Here is a 12,517-nt window from a genome sequence, read left to right on the forward strand (position 1 = left end):
ACAGTGACAGGAATGATACTTTACAACATTAAGAAGCTTGCACTGTTGAAGTGCTTCAATGTTTTCTAATTTAATGAACGGAAGTACTGATGCTTTCTGTGAAGGGTCATTCAGTGGAAGAGGAGAAAAGCTGTCCACAGTCATGACTGTGGATCACTCATCTGCGCCATCCATAGAATAAGCACTATTTCTTGTGGTTAGTTTTAGATGACCCTGATGCAAACCCATTATTTTTTTTAAATATGCCAAGACACCATGTGGGATATACATAAATCCAGTCATCTGGACTGATATTTACAAAAACATTCTGAAGAAAACTATTCTTCAGTAGTATTGCCAATGTTGTCACGACAACAGCATCCTAAAAGTATCAGAAATGCCATTAGACCTTCCTATCCTCATAAAATAACACAAGCCATAACCTGTCAACGCAGTCTTTCTTCTGTCTACCTAGGACAAATAACTATGTAAGAGAATAAATGAATACAAATTTGACATCAAAGTGGCAGCATGACTATGTACATCTTGCTACTTTGTGTACAGTAGAACATTTTATTACCCTAGGACACAGTGTTACTGTACTTGAGGTCACCATACTAGGAAGGAGGATTCAAAGGGAGAAATGAAATTGTTAGACTACAAAGTATCAGCCAACTTGATTCTATTCTGTCTGGATTCAAAGAAGTCTGTGAATTTCCCCCCTCATTTTGCACAACTTGAGCTAACCTATCACAGCTAGAAAAATAACATTATCCCCAGTGGCTGCTGTTGTGAATAGGTAACTCTGTTCTTTTTTCCTTTAAATACTCTACCTCTGCATCCCATCTCTTGAATTTATTGATCTTTTGGTTTTATTGTCCTTGATTTCCAGTGATCCTATTTTATCTATTTACCATCATGGGGAGATTTGAGAGCAAGTACTCCTAAATCCTATTTCAGCCCTGGTTAGTACTTGGATGAGAGATTGCCAATGAATACCAGGTGCCATAGACTACATTTCAGAGGAAGGTGCTGGCAGATCACCTCTGAATATTCCTTGCCTAAGAAAACCCCATGAAATCCAAGGGATTGCAATAAGTCAACAGGCAACTTGAAGGCACATACATAGACACTCAGAAGTACCTGGCTTTATTACTACTATAGCATGCTACTTTTTACAAGAAACTGTTGTTACAGGTAAATGAGGATTTCTGAGCATAACTAGAAATATCTGGTAGTCTAGAAAATGTACTATACTATGAATGCTGCCATAAGGGGAAAAAAGTAAGCATCAGAGAAAGCTTGGGGGATATGTCTCATGTCTCATGTTAATCTCCATCTACTGCAAGGCTATCTGAAAACATCTTACATGTTTCATAACAATTGTTCTCCTTCCAGCTTTGGAATGGGGGCCTGACATTGCCCACATGTACCCTCTCCTTGGGGGATGTTACATGAGGAGGTATTGAATACCTTCATCCTCATCATCCCAAGAACTGCATGCTCTGGTGTGAGCCCAGGTTATGCCAGCATGTCAGCAACAGTACTCCAACCCTTAAGTCTTATGGGTTAATATTTACTGGTCTTAGATGAGCTGTGCTTTCATTTGTCTTATCAAGGTATTACAAACTTAATACACCTGATACATAATATATAAGAGATATTGGCTTGTTACAGACTGCCAAAATAAAGCTGCTTTGGGTCTCTTTGGAGGTATGCTATTTGAATGATGCATGGGTCCTAAGAGTCCAGAGGTCACACCAAACCCCCACTCCATTCCTAAGCACTGGAGTGCAGCTTTGGTGCAGCTTCCGGATTCTTCAGATGCCTGCATCATTTAAACAGCATACCTCCAAAAAGACCCGAAGCAGCTTTATTTTGGCAGTCTGTAACAGGCCATTGTTTCGTAGCTCTGAAGCATATGCTATACTCACTGGAAGCCAAGGAGAGGAAGTTTCTCTCAACTGCAGAACTGCAGTCAGACTCTATCCATTTGCTCCACACTCCGCTGGGTGTGGGAGTTCACTCTAGCACTGCGAAGTTGCTTTCTACAGTGGGTAAAAGAGGTGGCCCAGCAGAACGATGCAGTCAGAACATTAGAAGGTGTTGGTTATTACCTATAAAGCCCTACATGGCTTGGGACCAACTTATTTGAAGGAATGCCTCCTCCCATATAATCCTTCCCGCACACTCAGGTCCTCCGGGAGGAACTTACTGCAGTCAGGAAAAACTAGACTAGTGGTGACTTCCTGGAGGGCCTTTTCAGCTGCCGCTCCAAAAATCTGGAATGACCTGCTGGAGGAGGTTCGTTAGATTACATCTCTTGATGCTTTTAAAAAGGAGATAAAAACGACCCTCTTCTGGCACGCCTTTCCAGACTAACCTCTCCTAAAACAGAATCAACCGCCCATGTCAATCAGTCCCCCCCATTATTGCCCATTATCGTCATATTGCTGTCACTTCTTGCCGAGCTGTTTTAACTGATGTTATTCCAGTTAAATGTTTTTATTGTTATTATTTTGCATTGATGGGAGGGAGGGTAAAAGAGCGGGGGGTTTCGGGGACTGTTTCCTTATTTTTTTCTATGAATTTGCATTTGAAATTTTCATTGCTGTTACCCACCTCAATCTTCAAACGGGAGAAGCGGGATACAAATAAATAAATATATTATTATTATTATTATTATTATTATTATTATTATTATTATTATTACACTATGCCCATGTGCTGCATGATATGAGCTTAAATGCCAAGCCCTTAGAAACTAAGGCTATTATATACTCACATGAATTCTCCCATCTTTAATGGCTGGTCCATCCTCAGCAAGTCGAAGAATAAACAATCCCATATTATACTCCTTCCCTCCCCGAAGGCTGAATCCAAAGCCCCGAGGACCTCTTTCTAGTTCTACTGGATAACATCCAGGGCTCTGTGCAGAAAGTAGAGAGAGCAGATTAAGATAACATTTGGGATATTTTTTCATCTCTTTGTTAGAGAAAGATTTAATTTATTGATTTCAAAACAAAAATGTAAGAACACAGTTGTAATTTTAGCCCAATACTTAATTTACTAATTACATAATTTTATAAGCTATTCTGGCAATTTCTGCATTACTTTTACAAGCAGACTCTATTCCCATTGCAATCTACTTCCAGTTTTAAAAGACAAGAAATAATTCACCAAAAAGAATACAAACATCCCCTTTTCAGTTTCATTAGGACTGCAGCCCAGTACAAAAAAAATGGTTGGAGGTTATGCATTATTATAGTAACTGTGACCTTTTTCCTTTTATTACTTATGGAAATGTAGAGTGCAGAAGATTTAATAGGCAAAGCATCATGAATATTTAGAAATACTGTACTATCTAAGTTTAACTGGTTAAAGATAAACTGAAGGGAAATATTTATCAAGCTAATTATATTAAAAAAAATCCATGGTAAAAGCCCTATGAAACCCTGCAGTGCTCATAGGAAACTTACCTTTGTATTTTTCTATTCCTCAGCATTCTACTGGTTATTCCTAGAATATTTTCATTTCACACTGACCACTGAACTTACTCACTAGAATAGCTTAGCCTGTCCACACTTGTCACCCCCCAACCACTAATTCTGACGCAGAAATAAGTTACACAACTGAAAAATTTATTAATGGAGGATATTCATACTAATTGGTTTTCTTACAGACAAATTAGAGAACGCTTTTTAGCTGATATAAGAGAGGAGGGAATTGGAGAAGGCAATCAAACATTAGAGAAGATAATTAAAGAGCCAAAAAAACAAATCTCAAATTTATATAATCTAATACTGGAATATGAATTGGAAATGGAAACAATTAAAGATTTTATGATTAAGTGGGCTAAGGATATAAAAGAAACAATACTACTGGATGAATGGGAAAATCTTTGGAAGGGAAAGATCAAAAAGATGATAAGTGTTGAAATAAAAGAAAACATATATAAATCCATGTACAGGTGGTACCTTACCCCATACAAATTAGCGAAAATGTTCAAAGAAAATAAAAATGTTTGTTGGAAATGTAAGAAGGAGGTAGGTAGCTACCTACACATGTGGTGGAATTGCCCGAAAGTAAAACAATTTTGGAAAACTATACATATAGAAATGAAGAAAATCTTCGGATTGGAGGGAGGACCAACTGTTAAATTCTATCCGCTCAACATATTTGATGTAGCAAAATATGGGAAAAAAATAAGTGAAAAAATTATATTATTTGCTCTGGCCGCAGCTAGAATGATATTTGTGAGGAATCGGAAGAAAGAAGACTGTCCAGGAATAGAAGATTGGAGATGGAGGATGTTAGAGTTATATGAGATTGACAAATTGACGTGTCTGGTTAATGACAGAAATTTGGAAGAGTTTTATGAGGAATGGGAAATATGGAAGAATTATTTGAAAAATCTGAAGGAAGATAAGATGTATACTACTATGGAGATATAAGAGGATTTATTTGAAAGGAAATCATTGAGATAAGAAAAAATAATTTCTGTTCTACCTGTTTGTCCAATGAGTAATACTATTGACAATTAAGGTCAGGGTTATAATTAAAAAAGAGTAAAATAATAAAGTATAGATCAAATTAAGATAGATTGAGGTAGTTTAGATGTGGTAAGATGATGACGATAAGAGGATAATATATCAGGGAAAGGTAACATATGTTAATGTTGTGTCGATGGGAGGGAAAACTATAAGGAAAAGTTGAAGAATTCAATAGGATCAATATATTTGCGTAGAGTTCAGTTAGAAACAAGAAAAAAGTAGATAATATGAGTTTAGTCAGTAGCCTAGGAAGCAATTGTGTATGTTAAGAGGATAAATATAAAGATTTTATATGATGTATTAGATTATAATTTTATATAATGACAGTATTTGTTTGTCTTGTTATGTTTTTAAAATGTTCAATAAAAATTTTTAAAAAAAGAAAAAAAAGAAAAATACCTTCCTCTATAAAAAGGAAAAAAAAAAAAAAAAGGAAAAGGAAAGAACAAATGTATCCCATGAGATTAGTTTCCAAAACAGCCCATACAGTATTTTCTTTCAAAATTCCCAGTGGAGTTCTTGCAACTACCCAGAATTATGACCTGCACATATTCTGAAGCTGCGTCCTTAATTATTTAGGCTTAAATGCCTAAAGCATTTCACATACAGCAAATCAGAGAGCAACATTTGGTATACTGCAGCCTCAGCTAAGCAAGAAACATCATGAATGTTGTTATATTATGTCCTCTGTGTGATACATAGTGCAAATAATTAACACATATATCTGCTACAAAAGAGTACAGCTCCACGGAATGGAAAACAGTTAATAAAGCAATTCTTCAGAAAAGAGCATATACCTGAGAATGTTTGCTCCCTACAACAGAAGCAACACCCTCTGCTGGCGAGAAGTGCTTGTAATTGTTGCATTGTTCTTTTCCAGCATCAGCTTCTGTAGCACACCTGAAACAAAAGGAAGTGTAAAGATTAGGGTTGTTGCCATATGTTTACCATATATACTCAACTATAAGTTGACCTTGTGTATAAATCGAGGGCAGGTTTTGGGGCCAAAATGATAGATTTTGATATGACCAATGGATAAGTCGAGGGTAAAACTTAGGGGCATGTAACAAAAAATCTAAAGGATGAAGCAAAGGAAAAGAATGCTAAAGAACTTACAACATTCCAGCCGACATTAGCTGTTCGTACTCACACTAAAGGCTGGATGGATGAGAGAATAGAAGGGGGTCAGTGCTTCCAGGACAGATTACAGTCTTCCCTTTTACCTGGGGATTGTTCCCTTTTAAAATAAGAGTTAAAGTACAGGACTTACATTGACCCATGGATAGGTTGATCTAGGTTTTGGGGGTCAATTTTTTGACTAAATTTTCTTATACAGTGCCTTTAGGATTCTCCCAACTAGAGAATCCTAAACGCACTAGATCCTATCTAATCTTATAAGTTAAGCAGGGTCAGTCCTGGTTTGTACTTGCAAGAGAGATTGCCAATGAATATCAGATGCTATAGAGTCTGGGGTGAAGCAGACAAGCATAAAGGAGAAGCCTCAGGCCACTCTGGCTGTGATTGTCTGGGCACCGCAGTGACCGGATGGCCTGCGGTCCCAGACAGACTGCTGGCATGAAGCAGATTTTTGCCAGCAACTTTGGGCTCCCTTAGGTGGTCTCGGAGTGGCTTCCAGACATGTTGGGAGCATGTGTTACACGTCCCTGAAGTGGCCAGATGTCACTCCTTTTGACCCATCTGTTCTGGGCCTATATTTCATAGGGAGAAACTGGTAAAACCACATCCGACTACTTTTCACATAAGAAAATCCTAAGAAATTCATGGGGTCACCATAAGTCTACACATAGTGTAGATCAATTGCAATGATCAGGACTAGTTGGTTAACATTAATTATTTCAGTGACTCCCCTCTATTTAGGACTCAAATTGGATTCACCCCAACTATTTTTGGTTATTTTTGTGCCTCTATATAAAGACTGTTGGGGATAAGCGGCAACCAAATTGCCAAAAATACTTAAAGAATTCAATCTGGCTGTAGATATTTCAAGGTTCTACAATAGGTTTCTATATATGAAGCCAATGGAAGAAGAACAAGGTCTGCTGACTTAAAAAGTTTGACCCTCCCCTCCAACACGAAACAGCAGTACAAACTTATCTGCTTTTCTAAGCTTGGCCCAATGATCACAGCAAAATACAAAATAATGCCTTGTTAGATTTCCATTCTCAAGAGAATATAGGAAACAATAGTTTCAAACTTCAGGTTGGTTTCATTTAAGTATCAGGAAGAATTTAACAACAAATCAACAGTGGTACAAAATTGTAAACATTATATCATAGTATTAAATAAATATCAAGAATCATGTTTTTTCATTGCTTGGTTATGTATTCTTAGTAATATCCAATAAAGTTCCCCTGGTTGTGCCATTTAACTCACTTGCAGCATTCCATTATTTTGGAGGAAATATCTACATCTAAATTAAAAACACCTCACTCTGGGTATGCACAATTCAAATAATACTGAACTGATTAGGTCAGCGTGCTTCCAAAGAAGCCATGTGGAACAGAGTGTTGCAAAGTCCTGTTCCACTTAAAAAAAAAAAGATCAAAAAATGGAAGGGGCTTGGCAACCTTTGTGTGTGTGTGTGTGTGTGTGTGTGTGTCTTTTTCTAAAGGTTAGATTTTAGCTTGGCCTTCTTCTGGATGGGCTATCTTTTCCTCTCATGAGGAAACATTTAAAGATTCACAGAGTGAAATCCAATTTAGCACTATTACTGCAAGTCTGAAATGACCCATTGTAAAGACTCATTGTAAAGAAACGAATATTGACATAGCATAAGGTGAGTTATAGGGTACAGTGGGGCCTTGGTATCCACTGGAGTTTATTTCCAGGACCCCCTGTGGATACCAAAATCAGTGAATGTTCAAGTCACATTAAATACAATGGCACAGTAAAATGGTGTCTCTTATAAAATGGCAAAATCAAGGTTTGCTTTATATACACACACATATATGTACGGTATATACTCATGTATAAGTCGACCTCATGTATAAGTCGAGGGCAGTTTTTGGATTCAAAATCATGGATTTTGATATGGCTCATGGATACGTTGAGGGGCAAACACTGGAGGATGTTACAAAAGAACTAAAGGGGCGGAAACAAAACACAACTTCCCTCCCTATATCTCCCACTCTGGACCTCTCCCAAGCATCAGGCTCGGCATGGAAAAGGGGAAACAAACCTCGGCGCACGCACGCACCCACACTCTCCCCCTTACCAGAAACATCTCCAAGGCTTATGGCTTGCAAAAAGGAGGACAGACCCCACTGTCTCTCTGCTTGTCACCCCCAGGACTCCAAGGTTGAGGGCTTGCAGAAATAGAGGACAGACCTTTCTCTCTCTCTGCTTTTCACCCCCAGGACTCCAAGGTTGAGGGCTTGCAGAAATAGAGGACAGACCTTTCTCTCTCTCTGCTTCTCACCCCCAGGACTTCCAGACAAAACGGGGTACAAGCCAGGACATACTTTGTGTGTGTTCCTTTCCCTAGCAGCAGCTTGTTAGCTCTGGCTGCGTGGGAAGGCAGAGAGGGAAACACACATACACACACACACACACACACACACACGGAGAGCAGGCGCCGGGGCTTCAAATAGGGAGCCATTACAAGGCTACAGAAGAATGTGGGCACTTTTTCTTTCAATAATTTTATTAGCATTAACTCATTGACCCTTACATAAGTCTATCCATGATTTTGGAATTCATTTTGGGGCATACATTTTTTGACTTATAGTTGAGTATATACGGTACGTATTGGAGTCTGTGGATGATTAAATCTGTGGATAAAGAATTTGTAGATATGGAGGGCCAACTGTATTCCATTACAATGAGAACCAGCATGGTGCAGTGGTTTGAGCATTCACAATATACTCTGAAGACCAGGGTTCGAATCCCTGTTCAGCCATGGAAGCCCACTGGATAATCTTGGGCAAGTCATACTCTCTCAAGCCTCAGAAGAAGAAAAAGGCAACACCCCCCCCCCCCAACAAATCTTCCAAGAAAACTCCATGACAAGATCACCTCAGGTTCTCCATATGCTGGAAGTGACTTGAAGGCACACAACTAGAGTAATTCCATTAAAATACAAGTTACACATGGAACCCAAAATAGCGTACACAGCTCTCTCTGGACACCACTGAAGAATAAATCTTCTGTACTGTGAATACAGAATTGCTCTGAGTTGAGAAATGGTCCCACAAAAAAGATAACCCTTTCTTCCTCATTTTGCTTTCCAACAGTCTGAAAATAAAAAGATTTGTACCTGTCATTGGGCCCAGAGTTGGCTGATATTGGTCCAATAGGTCGATGCTGTAGGGCTGGACTCTGCTTAGCAGAGTTTGTTCCTGATGGGGGACCACGGTGGTCTAATGAAGACAGAAGTGGCAAATTAGAGATACCCTAGCAAATATACCTTAAATACTCCTGATTTTATCAGAATCTCATCACTGATGTAGACTGATACTCTATGTAGCAACTTTATGTTTACAGTTGTGGCCAATTCATTACCTGATGGCCAACCTGATATCAATGAACTTGTCTTTGGTGCAGGACAGACTGTCCAAAAAGGACAGTCTCCCGACGCTCAACTTTGGTCCGTGGGGAAGCCACAGCCTCCAGACCGCAGGACTTCCCCACGGACCAAAAAGAACCTGCAAAACGTGGGTTCTTCTTGCGGCACCATTATGATGCCGCAGTGCGCCGGTGTCGCTAGGTCACAATGGCGCCGCGACGCGTCTGTCACGTAGTGATGGCGGTGCCGATCTGTACAGGGCACCACCATTTTGACGCCCTCGTCACGTGCGAGGGGCATCTAGAAGTGTCGTCCCTCGTATGTGACAATGGCACCCTATCGTGCCCGTCTGGACCGGGCCTATATTAAGTTAGGTTTATCCTCATATGGCAGACATGGGCTTGAATTTTAGTCATAGTTCCAGTAAGAGTAGATTCATTGAATCAGTGTTGAATGTGACTCTAGCTGGGATTACCAATAGAATTCAGGCTGTAGAATCCACCAATGAAGCCATACTTGGAGATTCTTCAGTCTGGTAGAACCAGACAGAGCCTCTGCTCTGATGACATAGCCTTTGAAACAAAAGGTTCACCTTCTACACCATGATGCAGTATCCAAATCAGAGTAGGATATTTGACAGTAAAAAATAATAGTTAGATATTATACAGGTAGGCAAGAAAAGACAGTAGCACCCAACAGGTTTTCCACTGCACTACATAGGTAACAAAGAATGCTGCTAGACCTAAGATGTTATCAATCACTAACTGAAAGCAAACGCTAAATAATAATAATAATAATAATAATCCTAAAATGCCTGTTGAGGAACTTGCTTAATTAAGCAGAGTTATATTCAAATTACTACAAGCAGCAAAACTGGGCAGCTGTTTGTCAAGTTACCCAAACTACCTGAAGAAGCTTCACTCTTATTTCTGACTCCCATACAACATATATATTGATTGTGACAGTAACCCCAAGAAGACTTACACAAGAAACACTTTCTGAAAAAAAAATAAGATTAAAAACAAAGTCTAAACATAAGCTTAAACATATGTTCAAGGTGCAACAGAAAACTCTCAGCCAAAACCCTTAAAAGGACAGGTTTTAGTTTAATTAGAACTTTGGTGCAAAGTGGTAAATTCAGAAGGAAGTGAAAATGCTAGGAGCTATTTCATGCTAGCAACTATGGCCTTATACAGACAGGCCAAAATAAAGCTGCTTCGAGTCACTTTGCAAGTATGCTGTTTAAATGATACATGTGTCCTAAGAGTCCAGAAGCCACACAAAAGCCACACTCCAGTCTTAAGGAATGGAGTGCAGCTTTGGTGCAGCTTCCAGACTCTTAGGATGCATGCATCATTGAAATACCATACCTCCAAAGTGACCTGAAGCAGCTTTATTTTGGCCTGTCTGTATAGGGCCTATGTGAACTAAGTTAATTTTTTTGGTGTAAATTCATTCACATTTACAGGTCCTTGTGGTAATGTCAATGCCCTCAAATTGTAAATACTACTGCTCCCCAATGCAGATTATTAAATTCCATTTGCCAGCACTGTACAGTCCTGTGGAATTCAGCACAGGATTGCTTGAACTTATTACTATGACATGCCTAGAAGAAAATTTTCCACAGAGACAAATGTCAACATTTTCTCCTGGTCTATACTCAAGTTTTAATTAATAAGCACAGGTAGGGAAAAGGCCATCTGTCTGTTTACATTTCCTCTCCTTGACTTCCCTTTTTCCTAGATTTTTACTTTCTACATGACTGGGGCTGACAAGCTTCTGTTTCTTTCAAAATATTAGCAGAATGCTTTCTGGAGCATGAAGCATAATTTTTTTCTTCACATTAAAGAGACTATGGGGGAGGGGAAGAGACAGTTAATTTTTTTGGCATTTCTAGACACTAAAGGAAAGAGGTTTTCACAGTAAAGTTTTGACTTCCAATTTAAGAGGCTTTCATTAATGGGAACATAGTAGGAAAAGAAAAGTATGAATTCAATGTTACGGGAGATGCTGATTCCACTGCTGCTTCTCTTTGATTTTACTCATGTGTCAAGAGAAGCATAAGATGAGTCTTTATGAAGGCAAAAAACAAAAACAAAAACAAACAAGATACAATAAAAGCACACAACTGAAAAAAGATACAAGAAGAACATTTTATAACTACAAATCCATGTTAACACAAACCCAAGGGCACAAAACACTACATAAACACAAGAACATTAAATGAACACAAAAATGTATGCACCGGTTATGTGCTTTTATAGCATTTTGTTTGTTGTTTTGATTTTTGACTGCTTCCTTTTGAGGTGTGTGTCTTATCAAGGCCACACTTCCAATATGATACTGGCTCTGTAGTCTTTTGTATTAGCTTTCTTTCCTTAGCAATGTGATTGTACACATTGCTGTGATCTGGACATTTGCTGTACAGTCATACTGCAACTGCACCTTCCTGAATTCAAATTTATATCAAGTATTAAGCCAGAAACAAGTTGAAGGCACACAACAACAAAATTCTTTTAACAATACATTTCTATAGATCCTTAAATTATAAAATGCATGGAAAACATCCTTTGAACCACAAAGTATAAGTGGGTAGTGAGTGAGTGTTCATTTTGTAACTGATTGTTTTTAATCATATCTTATTACAGGTTGAGTATTCCTTATCTGGAAATCTAAAATATTGCAAAATCTAAAATTGTCCATATAGGTGTCTGAGATAGTGACATCTTTGTTTTCTGATGGTTCAATGTGCATCAATTTTGCACAAAAGTATTAAAAATACTATAAAATTACTTTCAGGCTATGTGTATAAGGGGTATATGAAACATAAATCTGTGATTAGACTTGGATTCCATCTCTAAGATATCTCATTTTATATATATGCAAATATTCCAAAATCTGAAGAAGTCCAACACAGTTCTGGCCCAGATATTTTGGATAAGGGATACTCAACCTATATCTCCATATTCTGCCTTTGAATTTTACTTCCAGCGTATCAAGAAAACAAGCTTCTGTGAGTGGTTGCTTATTTCTGGATATTAATAGAAAAGGTAGCATGCATGAGTTGACAATGATTCAAAACCAAGGACAAAACAGACCAGCATATTGTCAATGTCATCTTTACTGAGTTCACCATTCACTGTACTGTACTTTGGTTGGGAAAAGGTCAGTCTTCACCAAAACTTTTATAGGTTATATAAGTATTAAAATTCCTCTTTACATTAACATGACTGTGAATAAAGTCTCTGATATTGTAATGAACACATAACATGTTAAATATTTGCATTTAATATGCAACTGTTTGGGTAATTATTCACAATTGCGGAAAGCTACATTTCTGACAAAATAATGATAGCAAGTTTAATTAAATTCAGAAGAGGAGTCTGGAAGAATGTAACTATTTCTGAACTGAATTTATTTTATTTTATTTATTATTTATTTATGGCATTTATACCCCGCC

General features: G+C 38.1%; 1 protein-coding gene across 6 annotated transcripts in view; it reads right to left on the minus strand.

Moving 5' to 3' along the window:
- Window positions 1-12,517, minus strand: part of MAGI3 (membrane associated guanylate kinase, WW and PDZ domain containing 3) — a 188,840-nt gene that overhangs the window by 15,492 nt on the left and 160,831 nt on the right. For all 6 annotated transcript variants that reach the window (XM_089514387.1, XM_089514386.1, XM_089514385.1 and 3 more), the window contains 3 exons: window positions 8,809-8,911; window positions 5,330-5,432; window positions 2,765-2,908 (listed from right to left, as the gene is read on the minus strand). In XM_089514387.1, the coding sequence (XP_089370513.1) occupies window positions 2,765-2,908; window positions 5,330-5,432; window positions 8,809-8,911 (350 nt within the window). The remainder of the gene's footprint in view (window positions 1-2,764; window positions 2,909-5,329; window positions 5,433-8,808; window positions 8,912-12,517) is intronic.

The sequence above is a fragment of the Sceloporus occidentalis genome, unplaced genomic scaffold (assembly GCF_023333645.1).
Source record: "Sceloporus occidentalis isolate IW3139 unplaced genomic scaffold, rSceOcc1.0.p SCAF_3, whole genome shotgun sequence".
In the NCBI taxonomy this organism is placed as follows: domain Eukaryota; kingdom Metazoa; phylum Chordata; class Lepidosauria; order Squamata; family Phrynosomatidae; genus Sceloporus; species Sceloporus occidentalis.